The 25,396-nt window shown below is 56.5% G+C and overlaps 9 protein-coding genes across 9 annotated transcripts; 4 read left to right on the top strand and 5 right to left on the bottom strand.

Moving 5' to 3' along the window:
• Nucleotides 1–203: 203 nt before the first annotated feature.
• Nucleotides 204–832, top strand: CENPV-1 (Centromere protein V; the record flags this gene model as incomplete). The annotated part of the gene is made up of 3 exons (XM_037318141.1): nucleotides 204–366; nucleotides 492–646; nucleotides 701–832. The coding sequence occupies 3 exons, from the start codon at nucleotides 204–206 to the stop codon at nucleotides 830–832; spliced, it is 450 nt and encodes a 149-aa protein (XP_037183682.1).
• A 134-nt stretch (nucleotides 833–966) lies between these two features.
• Nucleotides 967–2,100, bottom strand: dhs-3 (the record flags this gene model as incomplete). The annotated part of the gene is made up of 2 exons (XM_037318140.1): nucleotides 967–1,578; nucleotides 1,636–2,100. 2 exons carry the CDS (start codon nucleotides 2,098–2,100, stop codon nucleotides 967–969), a joined length of 1,077 nt encoding a protein of 358 aa, XP_037183687.1.
• An 814-nt stretch (nucleotides 2,101–2,914) lies between these two features.
• SOF1 lies at nucleotides 2,915–4,466 on the bottom strand (the record flags this gene model as incomplete). Its single annotated transcript, XM_037318139.1, has 5 exons — nucleotides 2,915–3,460; nucleotides 3,512–4,108; nucleotides 4,164–4,251; nucleotides 4,302–4,343; nucleotides 4,393–4,466. The coding sequence occupies 5 exons, from the start codon at nucleotides 4,464–4,466 to the stop codon at nucleotides 2,915–2,917; spliced, it is 1,347 nt and encodes a 448-aa protein (XP_037183688.1).
• Nucleotides 4,467–4,846: 380 nt separating this feature from the next.
• Nucleotides 4,847–6,246, top strand: rpn6 (putative 26S proteasome regulatory subunit rpn6; the record flags this gene model as incomplete). Its single annotated transcript, XM_037318138.1, has 3 exons — nucleotides 4,847–5,028; nucleotides 5,091–5,173; nucleotides 5,240–6,246. 3 exons carry the CDS (start codon nucleotides 4,847–4,849, stop codon nucleotides 6,244–6,246), a joined length of 1,272 nt encoding a protein of 423 aa, XP_037183685.1.
• Nucleotides 6,247–6,544: 298 nt separating this feature from the next.
• Nucleotides 6,545–11,428, bottom strand: CGCA056_v002880 (uncharacterized protein; the record flags this gene model as incomplete). The annotated part of the gene is made up of 1 exon (XM_037318137.1): nucleotides 6,545–11,428. One exon carries the CDS (start codon nucleotides 11,426–11,428, stop codon nucleotides 6,545–6,547), a length of 4,884 nt encoding a protein of 1,627 aa, XP_037183686.1.
• Nucleotides 11,429–12,380: 952 nt separating this feature from the next.
• On the top strand, nucleotides 12,381–13,503 carry PMP47A (Peroxisomal membrane protein PMP47A; the record flags this gene model as incomplete). Its single annotated transcript, XM_037318136.1, has 3 exons — nucleotides 12,381–12,472; nucleotides 12,591–13,333; nucleotides 13,388–13,503. 3 exons carry the CDS (start codon nucleotides 12,381–12,383, stop codon nucleotides 13,501–13,503), a joined length of 951 nt encoding a protein of 316 aa, XP_037183997.1.
• A 373-nt stretch (nucleotides 13,504–13,876) lies between these two features.
• naa35 (N-alpha-acetyltransferase 35, NatC auxiliary subunit) lies at nucleotides 13,877–16,470 on the bottom strand (the record flags this gene model as incomplete). Its single annotated transcript, XM_037318135.1, has 7 exons — nucleotides 13,877–15,109; nucleotides 15,170–15,631; nucleotides 15,680–15,907; nucleotides 15,956–16,084; nucleotides 16,140–16,207; nucleotides 16,264–16,383; nucleotides 16,437–16,470. The coding sequence occupies 7 exons, from the start codon at nucleotides 16,468–16,470 to the stop codon at nucleotides 13,877–13,879; spliced, it is 2,274 nt and encodes a 757-aa protein (XP_037183996.1).
• A 655-nt stretch (nucleotides 16,471–17,125) lies between these two features.
• Nucleotides 17,126–17,501, bottom strand: sun (Protein stunted; the record flags this gene model as incomplete). Its single annotated transcript, XM_037318134.1, has 3 exons — nucleotides 17,126–17,194; nucleotides 17,259–17,373; nucleotides 17,470–17,501. 3 exons carry the CDS (start codon nucleotides 17,499–17,501, stop codon nucleotides 17,126–17,128), a joined length of 216 nt encoding a protein of 71 aa, XP_037184294.1.
• Nucleotides 17,502–22,124: 4,623 nt separating this feature from the next.
• BUD6 (Bud site selection protein 6) lies at nucleotides 22,125–24,905 on the top strand (the record flags this gene model as incomplete). The annotated part of the gene is made up of 1 exon (XM_037318133.1): nucleotides 22,125–24,905. One exon carries the CDS (start codon nucleotides 22,125–22,127, stop codon nucleotides 24,903–24,905), a length of 2,781 nt encoding a protein of 926 aa, XP_037183988.1.
• Nucleotides 24,906–25,396: the final 491 nt, after the last annotated feature.

Genomic DNA, 25,396 nt, shown 5'->3' with positions numbered 1-25,396 from the left:
AAGCAATTGGTGTCTTTGACCATCTTGCACGCCCTTCCTAGCAATCAAACTACCAAGTTGTTGTTGCCCCAAAGTCTCAAAATTAACACGAACACCACATACAAACAGCGAGCAAACCAGCCACGCCACTCATAACTTTCGGCATTGCAAAAAAACACCGCTCGTATTCAATTGAGAATATCGAAGGCTACAATCCAGACATAATGTCCGCCGAAGAAGCGCCCAAGCCGACCAAGACGTACGACGCGAGCTGCCACTGTGGCAACGTCAAGTTCTCGCTGACGCTCTCGCCGCCGCTGGAGGAGGGGTACAAGGTGCTCAACTGCAACTGCTCCATCTGCCGGCGCAGCGGCTACCTGCTCATATGTGAGTCTGGGATTTTCTTTCCTCATCTCTTTTCTTCTCTTGTGGCTTGAATTCGGGAATGTCTGTCTTGGTTGCACATTGTTGCGCGACTGTTGCATTTTCGAAATGGCTGACCGTCATCGCAGACCCCAGTAAGAAGGACGTCACCTGGCACGATGGCTCGCGAGAGAAGTGCACCAACTACCGCTTCAATACCAAGACCAAGGACCAGATGTTTTGCGGGAGCTGCGGCTCGAGTCTGGGCATCGACTTTTTGAATGAAGACTATTATGGAATCAGCGTACGTGTTTCCTTTCTCGGCTATCAACGGGTCAACATGCTAAACCACAGGTAGGCACGCGCTCTTGATGGCATTGACCTCGACACACTCACGTACAAGAAACTGGATGGCTTGAATAGGGTTTCCCCGGCCGCAGATCTGTCTGGCAAAGAGTCCAAGGATACCAGCACGTGTCTAGACAGTTAAGCTTCAATTTGGTTTGAACGTGAGTTAGAGTATATATTTCATGTATGTCTTGAGACGTTTCTGTACATGCGGCTTCAGATTACGGAACCCGCCCGACGCCGGCGCCGCAAGGTCATCTGGTATTTGCAACATCCTTAAATCAATCTTCCGTTCTTCTCACTCATGCCCCTCTCCTGCCTTCCGATGAAAGTCTTCATCGAGGTATCTACACCGGCGACCCTTCTCGCAACCTGCTGAACAGATGCGGGGAGCACATTGTACCAGTGAATCCACCTGGCGTAGAGCGGCATCGCCACGTGCGCACTGCGGCCCGCGTCGATGGCCGCAACTACCTCCTTGCACACGTCCACAGGCTCAACAACTGGCGCGACGAAAGCGTGGGGGGTCTGAACACCGTAGAAGAGCGGGGTCGAGAGCTGGCCGGGCTCAACGAGGATGGTGCGGATCTCGGGGTGGGAGGCGACAAGCTCGGCGGTCAGGGACTTGTGGAGGGCGGTGACACCAGCTTTGGCCGCGGCGTAGTCTGTGAGGGAGGCAGCGCCGAGGTGACCGAGGACGGAGGACATTGTGACGATTGTGCCGCCCTGGCCGCCACGAATGATCTGCGGGAGGAAGGTCTTGAGCGTGATGAAGTGGGAGGTCAAGTTCGTGGTGATAGAGCGCTCAATGTCGGAGATCTCGAGCTCGAGGAGGGGCTTGCCCTTGACGATTGCTGCGTTGTTGATCAGAACGGTTGGTGTGCCGAGCTGTATGGACTGTCAGTGATCTGTGATATCGTATGGGGGGCACGTTGGGGAGCTTACCTCGCGTTCGATCTCTCCCGCTACCCTCGCGACCTCGTTCTTGTCAGTGACATCGCACTTGTAGAACGTCACACCCCGCGCCTCGCCGTTCTCCATCTCGTTGACGTCGAGCACAGCGACGGTAGCGCCGCGCATGCCGTAGACCTCGGCAATCAGCAGACCCAGACCACTGGCGCCGCCGGTGATGACAATGACTTCTTCGGAGAGGTCGACCTCGCGGGGCAGGCCGTAAGCGACGCGCTGGTTAATGATACCCGCCATCCAACAGAGGGTAATGAAGGTCGCCCAGGCGATGGAGGCGATCATTTGCGGGGCATCGTAGGGAAGAGCTTGCGCGCGGAAGCACAGAGGGATAATCCAGGAGACGAAGGGGTGGAAAAAGGTGATCTTGAAGACCTTCACGATGAGGTCGATTGAGAGGGGCGCGAACCACGACTCTTGTTGGGGTGGGCGTGGGTATTCCATTGTGGTGGTGGTGGTGTTCTCTCTCGAGGTAGCAGTGACGACAGTGCGTGTTCTCGCGACGTATTAGACCAACAGCTCTCTCCCGCGTCCTGCACAGAATAAAAGAAGGATTAAGGTGGGAAGGATGCGGATGTAAAGGAAGAATCGTACAGGTGTCGTCCAGCGTTGGGAGGAAAGGGAAGAAAGGAAAAATCGGGAAAAGATGAGACGAAAAGTCGGCTGCAGTCTGGCCACAAGGAATGGGAAAGCTCGAGGCGCTTTCTCTGCAGCGGGGAGCTGGAATTCGTCACATGTGGATGGGAGCGTTGAAACGGAGGCCAAGCGCTAGGGGGCCCCTGACAGGTCAGCTCCTGTCTGTGTGCTGTTGCAAGCGTGTGTGCCCCTGGAACCCCTGGGTGGTTTGGGGTCGGCTGCTACCACTAAAACACCCCGTTTCGCCCCTTGCAGCCGCCCATGATCATCTCTCCCCCACGGCTTGCGCTGCCGGGTGGGCCGCTGTCTTTTAAGCTTCTCTCCGAGCCGGCGGACTTGTCGGCCGCCGAGTGAAAGCCCGTCCGGGATTTAGATTAAAGATGTCAGTTGCGGCGTTGATACGTGAGAATGGACAATGGGGAAATCAACCCGAATGATGCGTAACATCTCGCGGAAATTCGTTGGTATATTCTTGACCAATTCTTAACCATGGACGACTTGACCTGTGGTATTGATTCTAAATGCACTTTTCACACAGTGGCCCCCTTGTCCCATACATACAGTTGACATGCCGCCCAAACGCCGAACAATGCAATAAGCAGCACCTTTCTCAGATTTTCCATTACTTCTCGCGCGCCAGGATAGGCTTTTCTCTCTCGCTCCGTCTCTTCTCGAACTGTTTCTTGGTGTGCCTGCGCTCGTTCTCCTCGCGTCTCTTGATCGACTTGAGCTCGACATTCTTGATCTCGCCAGCCTTCTTGATGACCTTCGGCAGGTGGCGGTGTCTCTTGATGCGTCTGATCTCAGGCATGTGGCTGTATCGGTTGACGAGGGCCTCGTTATACTCGAGGGCTTGTCTCTGCTTCGCGGAGCGGATACCGGATCGATCGTTGGCGTTGGACCTCCAGATGCGCACGTTTCCGTCGTCGGAGCCGGAAAGGATGTACTTGGAGTCGGGTGTGAACATGGTGCTGAAGACCCTCTGCATGCGCTTGGTGTGGTAGATGTCGCGTGAGTGACCTTGGTCGCGATTCCAGATGCGGACTGTCCTGTCGTAGGATCCGGAGACCAACTCCTCACCCGTCGGACTGAACTCGACACTCATGACAGCCGCGACGTGGCCCTTGTAAACGTTCAGTGCCCTGTCGAACTTGCGCATGTCAAACATCTGTACAGGTCAGCATCATTCCACAAGCATTCTTAATATCTCCACACATACATAACAGTTGTGGTCTTCGCTGCCAACGACCAGGTTGAAAGCCTCCATCGGGTTCCATGACAGAGAGTTGCAGGCAAAAGTCATGGTCGTCTTGGTCAGGGGCATCGCAGTGCGGACATCCCAGAGCACGATGCTTCTGTCGGCGGCCGTGCTTCCCAGAATCGACTGCTCCACCTGGTTGAAAGCAACGGAGGTGATCGTGTCGGTCGCGTTGGGCCAGCGCAGAATCTCGGGCGCTGCACTGTGTCGCTCGAGGTCGTAAATGGCGATCTCGCTAGACGCGGATGAGGCCGCAAAGGCGTTCCGTGTTCTGTGGTGGGACAGACTTTGGAAACCGCTATTGCCCAGCCAAGAAGAAATCGGCGCGGAATCGCTCGGCGTGTTGTAGGGGTCCCAAAGCTTTATCGTCTTGTCGGCGGCCGCACTGAGTAGCTTTCCGTCCTTCGTCCAGCACAGACTTCGTACAATATTGGTGTGCGCGCTCTTCACCGTCCAAATCTCGTCTCGGCTCGTAAGGTCGAAGGTCTTGATCGCACCATCACCACTTGCCGATGCAAAATTTTTCAGGGAATTCGGGTCCTTCGCCATTGAGTAGACCTGTAGTAGCCGTCAGAATGGCAGTCGCACAAAGCTGAATCCACTTCGATCTTACGCCGTCAACAAAACCGCTGCCCATCTGTCCAATGAAGGGCGCGGCGTGCATGCGCTCGAGCTTGACAGCATTGAGGGCTTTTGTGTACCTGATCGTGCTGTTAGCTTGTGAAATCGAGAAGTGGCGAGGTTGTCGTACTCTCGGGCGCGTTCCATAGGATGCTGGGCGGGATCGAGGTTTCTTGAGAAGAGTTAGCGATGCTTTGCAGGTAGATCATAAGCTCATATACCTAGGCAGCTTTTGCGCACTTGCGCCGGGAGGCTGGTATGCCTCCACGCTCCGAGAAAGGGCCTTGATCTTCATTTTGGCGGATGCAGTGCAGTGTGTTGCTTCACCAGAGGCGTGTCAATCAATGGCTGCGAAGCCATCCAGAACTTCTCCCAAAAATTTAAGTGGGGGTGGGGATCTCTCGGAGAATTTTGGCCAACCATAGCTCCTTGCGGATCAATCACGGCCCGGCCGTGCCTACCCTCTGCTCCCGCCCGGGCTTGCGTCGCGGTCATGGCAACCTGGACCTACTGGAGGCGGCTGGAGCTGTTGACAAAGCACCAAGAAGCTACATCACGAATCCGGCGATTGAACCATAACCACCACCTCTTCCCCACGACGACAATTCCACGAAACCTCACACAAGCAAACGAACCGAGACGAATTGTTGAACGACCGGAGGTCAAATATCCAGAATGGCTCAGGGCGAATCGGCGAGGGTGCAAGAGGCACAGAAGGCGGCCAAGTCAGATCCCCGAAAGGCAGAGCAGCTCTACAAGGACATCATCTCCAAGCCCCCTTCCGCAACCTCCGATGCTGCGGTGAAGGAGTACGAGACGGCGTTGATTAGCTTGGGAGAGCTGTACCGGGATGAGAAGTGAGCCCCTCCCCACCTGGCGATGACATCGTCGGACCCATGTGTGCTAATTGCCCTTGTAGGAACACGCAGGAGCTTGTCGACCTTGTCACAAAAAGCCGAACAGTGCTTTCGTCATTCGCCAAGGCGAAGACAGCAAAGCTTGGTATGGACTGATCGCAACCCTGTCAAATTAGGCAATTCCGCAGATAGCTAACTGCTACCCCTCCAGTCCGCTCGCTCCTCGACCTCTTCGAGAACATTGAGGGCAGCACCGATATTCAGATTGCCGTTACGAAATCATGTATAGAATGGGCCACCTCCGAGCGCCGCAGCTTCCTGCGCCAGAATCTCGAGACCCGCCTGGTCACCCTCCTCATGCAGAAGCAGGCCTACTACGACGCCCTCACACTCATCAACGGCCTCCTCCGCGAGCTCAAGCGCCTAGACGACAAGCTTGTCCTGGTTGAGGTACAGCTCCTCGAGTCGCGCGTCTACCATGCTCTCGGCAACATCCCCAAGGCCCGTGCCGCCCTCACCAGTGCCCGTACGAGCGCCGCCTCCGTCTACACCCCTCCCCTTCTCCAGGCCCACCTCGACATGCAGAGCGGTATGCTCCACGCCGAAGACAAGGACTTCAACACGGCCTTCTCCTACTTTATCGAGGCCCTCGATGGCTACCACAGCCAAGACGAGCACACAAAGGCTACCGCCGCCCTGCAGTACATGCTGCTCTGCAAGATCATGCTCAACCTCGTTGACGACGTCAACAACCTGATGACATCCAAGCAGGCCCAGAAGTACGCTAGCAAGAACCTCGAGGCTATGAAGGCTATTGCCAGAGCGCACTCAAACCGTTCTCTCGAGGAGTACGAGCAGGCTCTGCAGTCCTACCGCGAGCAGCTTGGCAGCGACGCCTTCATCCGCAACCACCTGCGCCGGCTCTACGACGCAATGCTGGAGCAAAACCTTATCAAGGTGATTGAGCCATTCTCTCGCGTTGAGATCAACCACATCGCCAAGATGGTCGGCCTCGACACGCAACAGGTCGAGCGCAAGCTCTCCCAGATGATTCTCGACAAGGTCATCATTGGTGTTCTGGACCAGGGTGCGGGATGCCTCATCATTTACGACGAGACGGAGCGCGACAGCGCATACGACCATGCTCTTGCTACGATTGAGAAGCTGAGCAGCGTGGTGGACGTCCTTTACACCAACCAGGCCTCGATGCTCGAGTAAGACATGGCAGGCGTCAAGGGGTCAAGGGGTAAAGGAAGCGAATGGATTCGGAACTGTACTATTACCATAGACACACAATGCCGGCGGTGCATGAGACAGAAATTCATTCTGATGAAGTGGTATCTTACAAACTGCGGGTATCTCCCCAGTGTCCAAACAATGTGATATCTGTCCCCCCGAAACGCCATCGAAACCACAGTACAATAATTCAACGTGAAACTTTCATGATAGGCCCCTGATCTTTTGTTCATCAATCAACCACAACGCCCAAAGAACAGGAACGCCAATATGCATGCCTTTAAACAAACTTCACCGAGGGTGCTTTAGGCGCGCGCTGCTCCCTGCGGAGCCGCTCTCCCACGATCAACGAAAAGGCCCTTTTGGCCAGCACCTCCTCATCCCACCCGCCAACCTCGGCCTTGAAGGCGTCAACAACGTCAAGGTGCCACTGCTCCATAAGCAGACTGGACCCGTGCGAGTTGACCGACTTGCCCAGCAACCAGCCTGATTTCGACTGAAACCCGGCTGGCCATCGGAAGTTGAAGGGGCCCCGCCTGCGCAGGTGGATGAGCTCGTCCATCAAGAGCCAGTGGTCGCGGGACCACATCGTCTGGGAGAGACGCTTCTCGACGGGCTTGGGCGGGTTGCTGAGATCCGCTTGGGGCACGTCAGTCACGGACACGTCCATCTCCTCGTTTTCTTCCGACACGTCGTTCTCCTTGTCCTCCTCGATAACCGTGATGCTGCGCTGCGGCGCGAAGGCGACCGCGGCGGGGCCCGCGGCGCTGCCGTTGGAGCTGGCGGACATGCGCCGCTCGGCGCGAGCTTGTGCCTGCGCGAGCGGGGAGAGCACGCTGCTCGTGAACTCGACGACCCTTCCCGGCGTGCGCGGCTTCAAGGGGGAGCGCAGGCAGGACTTTGGAGGTGACATGTTCCTGTCGGGCAGGGGGCGGAGGCTGCTGCGGCGCGGGGACTCGGGACTGTCTTCTGCGATGGCTGAGGCACTATCCTCCTGCCACTTTTTGATGTCCGCGCGGGTGAGCTGCATACGCACCGGGGTCAGGGAGGGAACTGGGGCGGCGGCCTTGGCGAAGAGGTTGTTGGTCTTCTGGCCTGACCGCGGGGTGAAGTTCTGCTTCTGAGCGACGGGGAGGAAGGAGATCTCGGACGACATTGCGGGCTGAGAGTCGGGAATCTCTGACTGATGGCGCATGTTGGGCCGGCTCCGGCTGGAGGCGAAGAGCTCCCGGCGGGTATTTTGAACGTCAGGGTTTATGGCAGCGCTGGCGGGCTTGACGGCACTTGACTTTGCAGGAGAGAAGAGGTCTGATCGCCCACTCTGGGATGGGTTGAATGCCTTTTGCGGGACGGAGGGGAACATCGAGTTCGTCTCTAGTCCCCCAGGGAAGCGCTCGGCAGGCTGTGAGAGGTCCCTCTGAGCGAGGGCGTTCTGTCGCTTTTTCGCGTCCAAGATGTCCCGAACGCCCTCGGTGCCGGGCAAGAGGGCCGGAGATGAGAAGAAGGCAGACAGGTCCTTCTTAGCGGACGAGTGCTGAGCCATATTGAGGGCCTTGTGCGGGATTTGCTTCTGGCGACTGCGCTGCTGAGAGAGCATTGAAAAGTCCTCAATCTCAGCGTCATCAGCCATCAAGTCGTGGACACGAGACGCAGCTGGGGTGAACACAGGTGGCTTCTTTGGTGATTCGGGGCCTCTCTTCCACGGGCTTGGGGCAGCGCGGCGGGCAGGGATCGATTGGACGGATTGCTTGCCAAAGTCGCGCTGGCGGCTTGACTGCGAAGCCGGTCGTGAAGCCTCAACTGCCCAGATGTCATCGTCCTCCTCTTCTTCCGCATAATCCTCCTCAGGCTCTTCCTCTTCCTCTGGCTCCTGTTCTTCAACCTCGGTTTCGTCACCGGCATCGTAGTCCTGACGCTCAAAGCCAGGCTGAGACTCGAAGCTGCGCTGGGCCTCAAGGTTTGGTCGAGCTTCAAAGCTGCGCTGTTGGCTGCCGAACGAGTTGCCGATTGCGTCCATGCTGGAGTTGACAGATCGCGACGGAGCAAATGGCTGCTCGCGAGGAGCAGGCTCTTCCTGCATCCAACTCATCTCATCGGCCTCGTCGGCCGGCGCAGCACGGAGAGATCCCGACATTGACCTAGGACGTGCTGTCGCCCTGCTCGGCGACGAGGACCGTACACTCTTTGCCAGGGCCTCCATGAAGCTCGGCTGGCCGATATGACTATCTTCGGCACCGAAAGGATCCTCGTACGGGGGTTGGCTTTGATTTACTGATTGCGGCACTGATGGGTGCGCCAAGAGCCTGGTGGGAGACTGGAAGAACTGAGCGCCTGCCTGGATCAAGTTGGAAAGTGGCTGGGTCCAGCTGTTTCTTGGCTTGGAGGCGGATTGAGGCTGAAGCTGACTGCTACTAGTAGTCGGTCTGAACGGGCTGCCGAGCGAGTTCTGGCGAGGAGGAGACGAGGCATCTGATGTGACGCTCTGTAGAGCTCGGCCGGCCCGGACTATTGGCGACAGGGTTGGGCGGAAGCCGGCCTCGGGCGATGGCGCACGAGGTGCTAAGAGGTTGCCGGCAGGCGCCGGAATGGGCGATGAGGCCGGGCCTACTGGTGTAATGTATTCGTTCGCCGTACGAGGCAAGTTTGTCGTCAGGTCTCCAACGGGAAGCGAAGAGCTTCGAACTGAGTTCCTCCTCACAGCATTCTTCTCAGGAGGCGCCACGGGTTCGTCCGCCTCTTCGGCTGCAGGAGAAGAACTACGCTCTGGATAATGAGATTGGCCAACAACTGGGGGAGAACTCCCCTCGGGTAGATGGGTTTGTTCAGCCACTGGAGAAGAGCTTCGCTGATCGGGGAGGAAAGTTTGCTCAGCTATAGGGGAGCTTGGCTGATCAGGCAGGAAAGTCTCCTCAGCCATGGGAGAAGAGCTTCTCTGTTCAGGCAGGTAACAATGCGAAACGAGGGGAGAGCTCTCAGCAGGCAGATGATGTTGCCCTGCTGCAGAAGAAGAGCTTCTGCTTCTGCTTCTGCCCTCACTCCTGACCTTGCTCGTATCTCCCGGCAATTGAGACTGCTCGGCCAAAGGAGAAGTTTGAGGCGCATCGATGGTTTTGCCATCGGAGTCAGGGACAGGAACTTCATTAGAAGATAGAGTGTCGTCCGGCGTGAGCATTCTGCTCGAGTCTGAGCGAGTGAATACATTCGCATTCGAACGGTCGGCACTTTTTGTCGGAGAAGGTTTTGGGGGCTCTTCCTCTGCCAATTCAACTTCCTCCATACCCCTGTCCTCTTGTGCCTCAACTTCGGCATCTTCTTCCTCGTTGACCTCGGTCTCATCCACTCGTTGCAGCGTCCTGCCAGGGGTAGCAGCCTCCAAATACTCTTCGGGGATCTCGGAGAAATCATCCTCATACGCGGCAGAGTCCTCCTCGTTGGCCATCGAGCTTCGTCTCACACCCGAACTTCGTCTTGAGGTCGAGCTTCGCCTAGAGGTCTTCTTGGCAGGTGTCGCAGCGGCTAGAATTTTGGAGGGAATGCTGGAAAAGGAGTCATCCATTTGGCGTGCCTTGGACTCGAGGAGCTTCCTACCCAGCGGGATAGACTTGCGGCGAGGGCTGCTCCGGATCCAGGTAGGCGACTGATTGCCCTTGCTGGGCGTGCCATCGCTTCCTGCAGCCGACGAAGGTGCGCGAAGCCTGGGAGTTGGCAGGGATGGGAGATCGACGGGTGAGTGGGTGACAGCGCTCATATCGACGATGGACTCAACGTTGACTTCGCCAGTCACATCGGGGATCGTCTCATTATTGATGTCGACAGAGTTGTCGACCAAGGAGTCCATGAGAGCTTCTATCCTAGTCGATGGCGAGGTATGAAGCGTCACGTCACGTTCGACCTCCATTCTAGACTCTTCCGCCTGCTGGGTGGGAATGCCCACAACCTCATCCTCCTCGTCTTCGTCGTCCGGGCGCAAAGCGCCACTCTGCCTTAGCGATTCCAGAGTCTGGTTAATAATCATATTTGTTTCGTCGCCAAAGTCTTCCGGGCCGGATGCTTGCACGCCCATACTACTCTTAAGTGACGGGATCGAGTTCGCAAAGATCATGCTGAAGTCTTCGCCCTGGGCGACGGTGTCCATATCTCGGTCGCGAGAGCCACTGCTGGGATGAGCATCGTCGCCGACTAGAGAAGAAATATCGCTCGCCGGTCCTGGGCCAAAGTCGTAGTTATCGTAAGCGGGTTCGTTGCCATCGTCGGAATCAAACGGTGTCGGGCTCTTTTTGGGATGGGAGGGGGACGAGATGCGCCGTTGGCTCGTGTCTCCATGATTCCTCGGCCGCGGGGTTGTCTCATCATCCATCGTTGCCATCCAGATATCCCCATCAGACTCTGGTACGTTCTCCGTCGGTTGCTCCCGCGCCGGGGTGGAGTCCACATCCATCTGTTGCATGCCCGCCGCAAGAACATCGTCCGATGGCGGGACAACCTGGTCGAAGTCCTCAATCGTATGAATAGTTTCGTCGGGTTTGAAATCGACCTTTCTTGGCCTGCCGCGGCGCCGCGTTGTCGAAGGCGCAGGATCCGTGGAACCCTGGCGACTAGAACCGCGTGGGCGGCGCATTATGGATTTCGGCGTGCCTTGAGGAATGGTCATGTCTGAATTCAGATCGTCCGAGTCTCCAATCTTGGGTTTGCGCGCCGGTCTGGGCGTCCCCCTCGGTGTTCCCTTCCTCTTTCTCGTTGTGGTGCCGGTACCTGCGCCGCTGGGTCCCGGCGTCGCATTCTTGGGTGGACGACCCCTCCGCGCCGGGGTCTTGATCGCCGTGGCTCTCTTATCGCCGCCGAGCGGAATCGTGGTTGTAGTCGTGCCTCTCCTGAGGCTGGGTGTTTGCGCGTTGAATAGTCTGCGCCCGACATTCTCGTACTCGTCCTCGGCTTCAACGGTAACTAGTAGGCGTTGCGGCTTGCGATTGTCTCCGACCTCGAGCTCGAACATCTGCTTTCTAGGCGACGTTCCGGGGCCACCGACGGAGAACAATCGCTGGGACCGCTGGCTTCGGGTCACGCGATTTGTCGACGGGTAGAGGGCTGACGAGAGGTTATCGTTGAGGGGATCGGGCGACGAGAGGTCATCTTCGCTGGGTGCTCGTGTTATTGGAGTCGCCATGTTGGCTGGCGCAATTGGGGCGTGAAAACGCGCGCGCGGTTGGGTATGAATACCGCGTAGACTTTATGCAAAGAAGCAAAAAAGAAACAAAAGAAGACGCCAAAAAGAAGAACACGCGCAGGGCTCTTTGGCCTTCCTGTAGGTTAGTCGCACAAACGTTGAAAGCTATTCATGGGAAAGGTGTGTTGCGCGCGAAGTGGTGTGGTGGCCGCGGTGCCGGCAGGGTGGTGCTGCGCTGGCGCTGAAAGAGGGTCCCAACAGGGCCCTGGACCAGTTGTCAATGTCAGCCCAAAAGCTGTTTTGTTTACTTTCTTCCGAGTGTGGACTAGCGCAAGCCACCCCTCGGTCGCCTTGGCGGGGACGAGAGACAATTGACAGCGACTTGACTTTTTCCCGCGGGCACGGTCCACGCCCATTAAAGACAAGGGGAACAATATTTCCCCGCTATCCCGATCTCTCCCGCTTCGGCGCTCGACCCGACCTTGACGGCTCACGGAGCCGGGGCCGCCTCGAAAACCAGGCTCTCCACGTGAGAGATCCCGAATCCCCGAAAATTCGGAGTTAAACCCTGCTGGGCAAAGATTATGGGAGATTGGCGCCCCATTCTTCACATGCGACCTGTGACCGTCAGTACCCTTTTCCAGCCCCCCTGCCTGTGATAGCATGAATGACATAACTGGGGTTAAGGTTCTTAGCGGCAGCCCTTCCAGTGTGGCCTGCCCCCCCCTTCGGCATTGCTAACGTGGTTGACCTCGGCTCCAACCAAGGGATTGGTACTGTTTGAGATGGCAGAAGGCCAGACTCGACTTCTTCAGACTCCCATTCAAATACGGCATCCCGCATTCAGGTTGATGCACCATCGCACCGCTGCCCTCTCGTCGTCCCAAGTTTCGTAAAACCAACCTAAGCCTCCTCCCAGCGACACTCTACATACACCATATAATCCAAAGCCATGTCGCAGTCTAAGCCAGCAATCCCGCAGAACGACAATGTCGCCCACGCCCTCGCTGGCGCAGGCGGGGGTCTGCTCTCCATGGCCTTGACGTAAGAAGAACCAGGGGACTTTTTCTGGAACCCTCCGTGCCTCCATCATCTGCAGATTTTACCCCAGATTCCATTCGCGTGGCGCAAACCGTAGTTCTAATCACACCCATCATCGCAGCTACCCTCTCATCACCCTCTCCACCCGCGCCCAGGTCGAATCGAAGCGCGCCGACTCCGCCTTCCTCACCGCCGTCCAGAAGATCGTCGCCAGGGAGGGCGTGTCCGGGCTCTACTCCGGCCTCGAGTCCGCGCTGTTCGGCATCAGCGTCACCAACTTCGTCTACTACTACTGGTACGAATGGACCCGCGCCTTCTTCGAGAAGGCCGCCGAGAAGGCCGGCCGCGCCAACAGGAAGCTCACCACCGTCGAGTCCATGATCGCGGGCGCCATCGCCGGCTCCGCGACCGTCATCCTCACGAACCCCATCTGGGTCGTCAACACCCGCATGACCACCCGCAGCCAGGCCAGCGCCAAGAAGGAGGGCGACGAGGAGGCGCAAGCCGCGAAGCCCGCGAAGGCGCCCTCGACCATCGGCACGCTGCTGGCGCTGCTGAAGAACGAAGGCCCCCAGGCCCTGTTCTCGGGTGTCATTCCCGCGCTGGTGCTCGTTATCAACCCCATTCTGCAGTACACCCTGTTTGAGCAGATGAAGAACACCGTTGAGAAGAAGAGGAGGGTCACACCGACCATCGCCTTCTTCCTCGGTGCCTTGGGCAAGCTGTTTGCCACGTCGGTCACCTACCCGTATATCACGGTCAAGAGCCAGATGCACGTCGCCGGCAACGGCGAGAAGAAGGAGGGCATGTCCCAGGCCATCAGCCGGGTCATCAAGGAGGAGGGCTATGCCGGCCTCTACAAGGGTAAATATCACATGCCAAAGACGGAGATGCATGTAGCACTAACAATAAGTCCAGGTATCGGCCCCAAGGTCACTCAGAGCGTGCTGACCGCCGCCTTCCTCTTCGCCTTCAAGGACGTCCTTTACGAGCAGACTGTCAAGCTCAGGCTGCTGTCCAAGAAGCGCGCGTAAATGCTTCATAAATCAATGACCACCTCGAAACTTGGAAACTGCGCAAGTCAACACAGTTGGGACTAGAGGTTGAGATTTAAACGCATATATAGACCAAGCCAGCTAGACGCTCCGTTGCATCGCATGGTAGCTCAGCATATACGTTCGTAACACGCGACTTGTATCAAATTTTTGTACGGAAATCACGGAAATACCCTCAAACACGGGTATTGGATGGAAATCGGGCGAACATGGTTGCCAAAGGTAGCATCACATGATTCTTTGGGAAATTGGGAAGAAATCTAGGAGTACCACATCTTTTTTTAGAAGTAGGATTCAATTATCCGTTGCAAGTCTATCTTATGCTACACCTCGGTCCGTTGCTCTCAGAGCCTCACCGAACGGGTATGATTCTCGGGACGATCCACCACTCGTGATACGACTTCTCTGGAGTCGGCACCTCGGCCTTGAGCTTGAGTTCCCCGCCTTCGCCCGACTTGTCTAGCGCCTTTCTGATAAGCGACACCGCCAGCCCCGCGGCGATGCACGACTTGAGCCCGTTCTTCGTGGTCGGCACCCAGCGATCATGTGATCCGACGGAGAAGGACTCCGCCTCAGGGAACTTGCTCATGACCTCGAAGCCCTTCTTCGCGCCGGCGATGGCCCTGTCGGCCAGCGCCAGGAGGTCGCCGATGGACGCGTCAGACTGCTGCGTGCCGATGGTGAACTCTTCAAAGGTGGGCAGCGACGGCAGCCCGATGACCGCGAAGGGCTTCATGCGCAGCTCGTAACGGAGCTCGTCCGTGCTGTAGGGCCGTGGCGGCGGCTTGATCAGGCCGAGGCGGTGCAGGGCGGTGTACAGACAGGACAGCGCGTCGGAGAGACCTTCGGTCACGGCGGCGTCGAGGAGCGTCAGGCGGAGGAACGCGAGCGACTTTGTGTACTGCGCTTCGACTGTCGGGGAGAGCCGCTGCCTGTTGGCTTGGGCCTGGCTGAGGCTCCTCACGACGAAGGACTTTATGCGCTCGACGTGCTGCAGGCGGTTCTTGGCGAGGAAGTTGAGGTACCAGTACATGCCGGCGAGCTCGTCGGGCTGGTAGACCTCGAGCTCGAAGCCGAGCTGGACGATCCACTCCATCTGCTTGACCTTGTAGAGGTACGCCCAGGAGGAGAGCGGGAGGGAGAAGGTCTCGACGGGGCCCGAGGCGGACTGGTACACGACGGGCTGCTCGTCGCTCTGGTGCTGGATGATCTGGTCAACGTCCTCGGCGTCAAACTGCAGGTTCTCCCAGTCGCGGACGATGTGGCACAGGGTGCGGCGGACGCGGCAGCGGTTCTGGCAGAAGGTGCGGAGGATGTCGAGGTAAGGCTGCGCGGCGCGCATGCGGAAGGACTCCATCTGGGCGGCGATGGTGAAGCGCGGGTCGTGGGTTGCTTCGATCTCGTCGTTTGCGCGGTCGAGGAGGGGGGAGGCGGGGAGGGAGACGATGGAAAAGTCGTCGTCGAGGAGTTGGCGGATCGACTTGTGGCCGAGGACCTCCATGTCCTTGAAGAGGAATGATTGGAGAAGGGTGCGGACGAAGATTAGGGGTTGGGGCTTCTTTGCTTGGAAGGTTGAGACGTAAGTCTGAGAGTGGTTTGTCAGTGGTAGACTCGTGGTGAAAAGGGGTCGGGGGGGAGGGGCTACCTGGAGGCAGATCGAATCGGTGTAGTTTAGCACGCCCACGACCTCTATCCCGTCGCTGATCATTCTCGTGAGATTTGCAAAGGCGTCCTCGAAGCTGGTTTGGACTATAGGCCGCGGGGGCATGGTACTAGCAAGCTTACGCTGCAACTTCGCACTGAATGCCTCGGGGACGGGCTTTCCAAGGCCGTGGCTGTCCTTGATGCCTGGGAGCATGCCGAAGGCCTCCTGCCACGGGCTCCTGATCCGATTGGGGTCGGTCCGGTATTGCGTGTGATCAATGGCGGCGAGAAACGTATATCTGAGGAGTAACCTGGCGTTCAGAGCGTCTACGAGCTCTTTCGGTACCGAGTCCGCGGAGTGACGCAGGATGAAGCTAGCATCCTTGATGATATCTCGGACTGATTCAACGCTGAAGTCGTCGAGCAGGACTCTGTTGTAGGTATTTGTAACAAAGTCTTCCTCCTAAGGGCACGTTCAGCCAAGTTCACCGAGAAAGGGCAAGAGTTTTACCTCATAGTAGTGCTCGCTCTTTATCCTCTCGTTGACATTTCCGCATGTTTTGAGCAACCCTAGGATGTACGCCCGGAGGACGGCGTGCATCGGTGCTGGTGGTTTGCCATTGGCGTCCCGGATGAAATGGGCGTCATCGAGAGTAGTCGGGTTGGGCATCAAAATTGACTCAACGAATATACTTGTGAATAGAGTCTGGGATAGGGGGTATCCGACATGCCAGGCCATCTATCTGAGCGTTAGCTAGGTGCTATGTTGACGGAGGCAGGCACCTACCTCGTGACAGAGCAGTTGGTCGATAATGCCAAGGACCTCTTCGGGGAGGAGAGGCCGTGATACGTCGTAGTCTACGTCAAGAGACTCCTCCGCCTCAAGGCAACCGCTATCCATCTTCGGATCCATGATCTGGTCAGACGGTGAGCGTGAAGTCCGTGGTCATCTCAACAGCATTTCCGCGTACCTCCAGAGCCCCAACGGACTCAAACAGAGTGAAGAAGCCATCTTTGACGAGCTCGCCAGGTTCAAGCTCTTGATTACAATCAGTACTGACGTTTGCCTTGACAAAGTTCACGGGTGAAGCTCACTCTCGGCAGCTGCGGTGAATTTTGATGTGATATCAAAGGCAACGATGCCGTCACTTGAGATGTTGGGCGGCGGGGGTGGCGGGGGTTCGCGCCCTTGCTCCAGCGAGAGCCTTGAAATGTCTAGGCTGAGTTTAGCAACGTGCAAATTGACCGTTCAAAATGAAAAAAACCACCTTCGGACACTCCAAAGCCGGAAGAAATGGCCATCTCAGCAGATGCGCCTCATATGAGGCTCTGTTGAGTGACGCTTGGTAGGGAGTGCGGTTTTAGTGAGGTCACATTGACTTTGCAGCCGGGCATGGATAGGCCGAATAAAAATGGTATGGAGGGGCGCGCCACAATAACTCTGCCAGCAAGGTCCGCAGGAACGGGATTGCAGTAAGCCTGTGGAAATAAATGAGGCAGTCACTTGTTCGCAATCCAGCGTGCAGGCCAAAGGCGCTTGGTGTTGTTGTGCGAAGTACCTGCGACGGGAACATGGAGTGATCACAACCGAGTTTGTCCGGCGGCGGGCAAATTTGGGTCTGTGGAGGGAGCACGCCCAACATTCTGGCCGATGTCGAGCGGCTCGTCACTGTGCCCGACATCGCAACTTTCAGAGGCACCAATCCCAACAGTACAAAAAAAAAAAAAAGTGAGTGTTCAGAAAACTTTGGCAAGATGAGGCATCGAATTGATAGATTTTATGCCACTTTTTTGATATGATACAGCAGCTCACTGCCTAGGAGCCGGCGGGTGCCCGGAAGGGGCGCTTTGCATTTCAACCCTTCCATCTGTCCGCCCCCATCTATCCCGTTCGACGCACGTCATGCTCCGTCGCTCATACAATCTCATCTATTTCCCTTTCTTTCGGTAGATCGGTTTACGAAGAGGCGGCGGGCTTGGCGACAGTGGCCTGGGCGAGGGGCTTGGGGTCGCCCTGCTTGCCGTTCTGCGGGCATTTCTGTCAGCGCGAATGTTCTCTCTTTCGTCGGTCGCTTCTATCTGTCGCTCACCTCCCACTTGGCGAAACGCAGCTCCATCTCTCCGCGGCGCTCGGCGGCGATTCTCTTGTCCTCCTTCAGGCTGCGGCGCACGACGCGAGAAGCGACGGCGAGGTAGCGGTTGTAGCTGTTGATCGGGGGTTGCCGGGTTAGCCTTTTCCGTTCCCTCTTTTCTGTCGCTTTCCCGACGCAATCGTTTCGTGGGCGGAATCAATTGACTCACGTGAGACCGGCGGCTTTCCAGGCGAAGACCATTTTGGCGGTTTTTTCGAGGACGGGACGGGTTTGATGTGGTTGATTAGATGCGGGAGTGGGACGTAGCTCGGCGGTTGTGATGCCAATTGAAGGTTTCTAGATTCCCGAAGCGCAAGCTCCGAGTTCGATGCCTTGGTGGCCTGAGGCAAACACAGCGGAAGGTGAGTCTATCATAGTACGGCTGCTGGTCGGGTAGCTTAGGTGGGCTCCACCCAATCGTAGCAACTCGGCCCGGACCACTCAGAGCTGAGATCAAGTTACCATCTATTTAGCAAAGATGGGATGACAGAACTTCTTTCAAAATTGCCTTGCATCAGTGCTATTATGCACCTGGAAGATTACCCGGGACATCGGCACTGTTGTCTGTCTTGCTCTCGCGAACCAACAAGTTCTGACATCAGCCTTTAGAGCATCGCGCTATCAGTGAGCCCGAAGCCGCGACGTTCACTAAAGCCGTCGTCCTTCCGTTAATGGCCGAAAATTGCCAGTTGTTTCTCATCCTCAACTTCTCGTCCAGGAGATCGGCAAGAGTTAAACTTTCGGGATTTAGCAGGCAACGTGCACGATTGATGATACAGCGTCCTTGACAGTTAGCTCCGTGGAAAATCCGTCGACGGAGCATCCGCGGCCTCTGCTGTGTACGGCCCCATCTCAGTCAGCCAGCCCAATAGGGCTGGTCTACCATGCCACTATCCGGAAAATCGGCTTCGGGCACGGAGCTGCGGCGCTGCTGCCTGTGTGACGAATGCGTGTGCGAGGATGCCGGCGCGGCGTCGTTGAGATACCCGTCCGCAAGGGAATGGCGAGCGACTTGGTGGCTGTCAGCAGGTTAAGCTAGCCAAAACCCGGCGGCGTACTTAAACTCGTGTTTGCCAAGGCCTCATTCCATCAGTCTGGGCTGTTCACAATTGTTCACTTACGCTTCAAAGTCATCGTAAGATACTTCTTATCAGGGAGAATTTGTGCCTACAAATCTGATCTATTTTGCCCGTTCACTGCCTGAATCGATTGACTTTCAAGAATCATCGTCACGGGCGATCTGTAACTCTCCCTTGTCAAAATGACCAACCTCAAGATAGCCATCATTGGTGCAGGGCCTGCTGGTAAGTCTAATAATGCATTGAAGTCTTGACCCAATGCACAGCATTCTTCTTGTCATACACCTATACATCGGCTTACAAGGCCTCAGGATGTATGTTGGCACGGCTTCTGCATCTAGCCAACATTGAAGCAACGGTCTATGAAAGCGAGTCTTCGCCAGATTTCCGATCGCAGGGCGGCAGTTTGGACCTTCATACCAACACTGGGCTAGCTGCGCTGAAAGAGGCGGCTCTGTTTGATGAGTTCTTGAAGCATGCCAGATACGACGGACAGTACATGGCCATTGTCGACAAGAACAACAAGCCCCACTTTGTGAGAACGGCAGAAGGATGGGGGAGTGGTGTTCAGGAACGCCCAGAAATCGACCGACCCAAACTACGTGAAATCCTCGCAGATTCTCTGCCCAAGGGTATGATCAAGTGGGGACATCGCCTCAAGTCAGTCGGCGAGGACGGCACGCTCAACTTTGAACACACCTCGGCGGCGGGACCAAGATTGGGCTTTACTCTTTGAGCATCCCGAACGCTGCAGAGACTGCGCCCGAGTTGTCCAAGTTGGTCAATAGGGGAAACCTCTTTGCCAACAGCTACCAGCAGCGTATCACAGTTCAACAGATGGGCGACGAGAGTCTGAGTGTTTACGCCGCGGTGGTGTCAGAAGAAGAGAAATGGTCAAGCCCGGAAGTGTGCGGATACGACTCGCACGATATCGACGCGGTCAAGAAGCACCTCTTGGAACTGTACAAAGATTGGAGCCCGGAGCTAACGGATGCAATCGTCAAAGCGGAGGGCGAGTGCACACCGAGATCGCTGTACATGCTTCCGGTCGGGTTCAAGTGGTTGCACCGGCGCGGGTTTACGGTCATCGGAGATGCGGCCCACTTAATGACGCCGTATGCCGGTGAGGGTGTCAACGTCGCCCTGGAGGACGCGATGCACTTGGCCAAGGCCATCATCAGCTCTGCGACTGAAGGGGGAGACTCGGATATCTTGGACCGCAAGGTCGAGGCATTCGAGAAGGAAATGTTCCCGCGCATGGAAAAGGTGCAACGGCTGACGGAGGAGCTTATGCACGACAACATGTTCACACCCGGCTCGCCGCAGACCACGATCGCAAGGTCGGTAGCAAGGCACGCCAAGTTCGAGACGCCGTGGGTTTTCCATCCGCTGGTGACGGCCTCAGTACACACATTCTTTTTCATGCGCAAGCTGCTGCCATAAGCCAAGCAGCGTGGCTGAGTTATTTGTATAGTCGCGCGAGGCACGATAGGTTTGGAGTCAGGATAAGGTCCCTGCCGGCGGCTTCTTCAGGTTAATGCTGTATTTCCGTGATAGTAACCCATGTCGTTTTCCAGTCACCGGGGTTTAAGCAGATCGCAATCCGTTTGCGCGTGGCGCAGTGCCCATGTCTGGACTCGGCTGCTGGGTTGAGTTGACTGGAGTGACAGTTGTCAACGACCCCGTTTGATGCGACCGGGTCTTCTCAGTGGTTCGTTCTGTAGATCACGGAGAATAAGATGGCAATGAACCAAAGAGCACCGCGTGTCGGTAGTGCAGTAGCGGTTCGTGATGTAATGGCGCGCCCTAGTCATGGTTCGCCCGGCCACGAGGGAAAGGTTGAAACGCCAGGCTCGTCTTCCTCTAACAGTGGCTGGCAGGGTTCAGACGTCGAGGTAGCGTTGTGGTTGCAGAGTGACACTTGGATGCACTGATCCTATGAGGGGGCAGAGAAAGCAGGCAACGCGTGGGAACGCATGGAAAGGATTTTAACGCGGGCAGACACCTCGTGCAAACCGAAGCGACGCCCGGACCGCGATGAGGGATGGATGGATGGGCATCGCGGTGGGTTGAGGTCGACTCCTCATTGGTATCTCTGTAGTCGAGGTCAAGATATTCATTGAAAATGGAGATCTAGCAGGTGTGATGGCAGCACCCCGCTCCTGCGCATATCACAGACTATGGTTGTTTTGAAACATTCCAGTGTGTTTCATCCCAGATATTTGTATTCTGTTCAAGGGGTGAGAAGACGAGATGGATGACAGGACGGGGCAGTCAAAGTGGACGAGACCGGAAGGAGGTGAGCAACTTGCGTGTTCCATTGGAAAAAAAAGAGATGCAAATCGCGATGGCCAATAGCACACACGAGTTGACGTCGAGGTGGCTGGTAAAGGGCACGTGCGTTTCTCTCGCTTACTGGCATTACAGGGGGGGTCAAGCCACTTTGGGAGCCCTTGGGAGCCAGTCAGGCCTCAGCGCTCCACTGTCAGGATGATGTGACGGGCAGGACGGGCAGCGGACAGTAGGTGGGCGGCGGACTGGGGGTTGACGAGGGATGGGCGAGCAAGCGGATTGGTGCTTGCGGCGGACAGTGACGGGGCCCTGACGCACCGCTACAGGGCATGGGTGCACCGGGGGCAGTCATTCTACAGCGGGTTTTGCTGGCCTCCAGTCACCAGTGCACCACCTCAGTGTTTCCTTGGGCTTCACTGCAACTGGTCTTGGGCCGAAAAAGCAGTCCAGAGCCATCCATCCTGGGAGCCACTCCTCGCCTCAGTCGTCCACCGCACCGCACCGCTTTCCGAACACGGTTCGACATTGCATACACGCAGCGCAGGGCCTTACCTCGTAAATACATACTAGCACCTCGTAATTGCTTTGCGCTCTGCGAGTCTATGCGGCAACCTTGCAGTCATCACCTCAACATTCCCGCCGTCTGCGACACCTGCCAACTTGCGCACCGAATCCGTCCAGACCAAGCCGTCCCGCCAGCAATCCTGCACTCCCACGGCCTCTTTTTCCCAACCGAACACACGCCACGCCAGTCCGACTCTGGCTGTTGTTGTCTTGACCTGCACCGAACCGGACGATCCCCTACCGCCGCCGCTCGCCGCCGATAACTAAGGTATCCTGTCGCCCACGGACTCGGCATCGGATGAGATTCTCTCGACCTCCTTGCTCCTGCATATTCCAACTTTTCGCCCTCGCTCAGCTCACCATTCTTCCTCCGAATCTTCCTCCTGGACGGGCATGATTGGCGAACCTTTAATCGAATAGCAACCGCCGCTCCTTTACTCGAATCCGAGCTCTTATTTTTGGTTACCTTTGCTCCGGAGGCATTGCTTGGGGAAGAGCGAGAAAGAGGGAGGAACATATTGATCGCAAAACGTCACATTACCGACCTCAGTTATGATGCAGGCACCGCCAGGCCCTTCCCAGCGCATGCAACGCCGCTCCCCCGGTGCCGAACCTGGGCCCCCACCAAATGTTCCCGTACGTTCGATATCGCCCGGCAACGGCGTACAGTCGCGCTCTTCCAACGCCTCAAACCGATCGGCGCCTCCAAATGGCATGCGAAGATCAAATGTGAGTATACCACGCGTTGTCCACGGTGCTCGGCGTTGCTCGCAAGCTGTTGCCCGAGATCTGGGCTCCTCTTGCTATCCACCCCACCAAGCCCTAGCTCCTCCCAACTATCTTGCAAGAAACTGACCAGACATTTCCGCAGAACTCTACTAGCTCTCAAATGCCCTTATCGCAAATAGAAAAGAGTGTCACTCACTTGCTAGTTGCCACGAAACAGCTTCTCGAGACTCTCACACAATGGTCGCGCGGCCAAGCCACCGACGGCCAGGTGTCCGACGTCTATGTGAGACTGGGATACGAGTTCAACATGGCCTGCCGGGCATTCACAGCTATCAACGTGGACACCTCCGACCTGGGCAATGTCCCCGAACTGCTGCGAAGTATTCTAGAGGCTACTCTTAGTCAAGAAGCAAGCACCGAGAGCTTGGAGAAATACCTCCCACGTATTCGCGACATTATAATCAACTTGCTTCACGGCCTCAAGCGGAAGCAGCAGAAGCTGAGACAGAAGGGACCGAGAGATAGGGAAAGTGGCGGTTCGGGGGGAGCCCCGGAGCGGACAACGAGCACGAGTACCATCGGTAGCACGAATACTGGCCTAACGAATCTGCTCGAGGAGGGTATACAGAATGGCTATCGGCCAGATGCGCAGAGGGAATCGTCACAGTCAGCTGGCGCACCTGCTACGTCTCCAAACCGTCGCTACATGCCCCCTCGAGATCAGTCTCGCGGTTCCGTCAACTCAGAGCAGTCGTCCATGTCCAGCGGAACAATGCAGAACATCCCCGTCATGCCGCCATACCCCGGAGACGAGACGTCGATGCCCTCTCAGCCGTCTAACGAGATCAACGTTGACTCTTTCCCTCCGCCCCCGCCCCCGCCAAAGCAGCAGTCGAGCGCGTTCGCTGCCCTGCAGAAAGGAGGTGACTTGGAGAGAAGGGCGTCTCGTCGATACTCGCAGTACCAGATCTCGAAGCATCTGGGCGGCGCTGTGAACGGCATGCCTATGCTGCCGTCGCAAAACTCGCCGATACCCAACCGAGGCCGAGGCGAGGTGCGAGAGTCTCTCCGCGCGGTTCAGACACGGGAGACTCTTCGTCAAAATCGCGCATCGAAACAGCCTCCAGCAGACTCGTCGCCCGCTCCAAGTAGGGGTGCCGAGGAATCAGCAGAGACATCTACAGCTAGACCGGAGAGTCCTACGATTCAGACCCCCGAAGACAAGTATCCCAAACCTAGTGCTACCATCAATGGCCCTCTCAGCGATGACCTTCCCATCATGTCTCCTGATGATGACGAGCCCGCGCAAAAGCCGCTGCCACCGGTGAAAGACGAGCCGAGATCGCCGCAAGTCAGAACACCCGAGAAGAAGCGAGACGCAACCTTCCTTCCAGAGCAATCCCCGCCATTGACGAAAGATTTGACTCTGTTTTTGCAGTACAAGTCAAAAGTCAAGAAGTTTGTGCTGCCGGAGGGCTACAGCGAGCTTTCTCTGGGCCGTCTCCAGCTAGCTTTCATCGAGAAGTTCTCTTGGAACACCCAGGCTAACGGTGCCGATTTGCCCGAAATTTATATCCAAGATCCCGTTTCAGGGGTAAGGCATGAGCTGGAGGACCTATCAGACATCAAGGACCGTACCGTTCTTGTCCTTAACGTCGAGGCCCTGGATGAGGTCAAGCGCCACATCGATGATGGCATTGGCCAACTTAAGAAGATCGTACAGGATGTTAAGCAGAATGTGGATGACCAAGGATTGGCGATCCAACGAGTTTCAGACCGCCAGCAAGAAACCGCCTCGGAAATGGCTAGATTGGCAGCCATGCCGCCTGTGGTCGCTGCGCCAGCCGACGGAGCTGGCGCGGCCGCTGTTGGAGGCGGCCGCAAGCTCGCTGGCACCCATTTGACTGAGATTCAGAGCCTCCGCCGTGACCTCGCGGTCATGCGACAAGCCTACTCCAAGTTTCAGTCAGAGATCCAGGGCTCTATGTCCCTTATCCGCAACAAGGCGAGCAACGTCAAGTCCGCAGTGGTCAAGGCCTCGGTTCCCACCATCGAGGGCGAGACCGGTCACGCCTACGTCACCAAGGGCCGCGAGCAACTCAACGCGGACTCCGACCGACTCGTCGCTAGGGTCGACGATCTTCAGGACTTGGTGGAGGATCTCCGAAAGGATGTGGTTCTCCGTGGTGTGCGACCGCTGCCTAGGCAACTGGAGGGCGTCGCCAAGGACATCACGAAGCTTTCGAAGGAGCTCAAGAAGGTGGAGGACTACATGAAGGAGGAGAAGCCCATCTGGACCAAGATCTGGGAGAAGGAGCTTGAGGAGGTGTGCAAGGGCCGTGATGAGCTGCGCCTTATGGAGGACCTCATGGTCGATCTGCAGGACGACTTGGAAAAGGCCTCGGAGACGTTTGCGCTGGTCGAGCAGGCCACTAAGGAACAGATGAAGGATAACGGCAGCAGCGCCAGCGCTGGCACTGCTCGCAACTTTTCCAAGGGCTTGAACAACCTGGGAAACAGCCTTGACCAGAACGCCGCGAAGGATGGCGTTCTGGGAGAGGTCAGGGCGCTACAGCCTAATCACGAAAATCGATTGGAAGCTATCGAGAGGGCAGAGAAGCTCAGGCAAAAGGAGCTTGCGGGCCGCAAGGGCAACGAACTGCAGAGAGAACTTGCGAATTTCGTCGAGGAGGGCAAGCTGAAGAAATCAGGCGGCTTTGAGGAGGTCGAGAGGGCCCGCTTGGCGAAGGACGAAAGAATCAGGAAGGAAGTGTGGGAAAGACAGAACGGCATCATCGCCGAAGGAGAAGAAGAAGAGGAGGAGGGTGTCGAGTACGAGTACGAAGAAGTGGAAGAAGAGGAAGAGGAAGAAGCAGGTGCCGCCGCCGACACTGCCGCACCAGATGGAGAGAAGTCGCCGCCACCACCACCGGCAGCGTAAGGGATGGAAAAGGTTCTACGTGTTATGCCCGTATGGAGGATATGTCCAAACACCTTTTCTGTTTTGTCCTCTCTCTCTTCTTTTACCGACCCGCTTCAACATGGCGGAGCTTTTTTTTTTTTGTGTGGGAGCTTTCCCGATTCTTATTTTTTTGCATTGCAGGATTGAGTTCTTTGCCTGGCTGGCCGCATACCTCTTTTTGCGCTTGTCGTGTTAGCTTTTAGCGAAGGCGAATGATGGACTTTTAGTTTTGCATCATGCTTTTCGACTGAGTGACCTGAATCCCTCGTACTCCCATCCCCTGGTCGATGCTGGGTGTATGGTTCTAATATAAATAGCATATTGACCGATCACTTGCTGTACGGCAACAGCAATTGATTTACGTGATTGAGTAGATTCTTCCCACGTTGTTGGATGGCGAGGTTTGGGGCCTCCAGGAGGAGTACGGTTCTATGTATGTGTGTGTTTGTCTATCAGGCATTGACTTAATC

The sequence above is a fragment of the Colletotrichum aenigma genome, assembly GCF_013390185.1.
Source record: "Colletotrichum aenigma strain Cg56 chromosome Unknown KSG_Cg56_contig02, whole genome shotgun sequence".
NCBI classification, from domain to species: Eukaryota; Fungi; Ascomycota; class Sordariomycetes; order Glomerellales; family Glomerellaceae; genus Colletotrichum; species Colletotrichum aenigma.
This window is presented reverse-complemented; position numbering and strand designations above follow the sequence as displayed.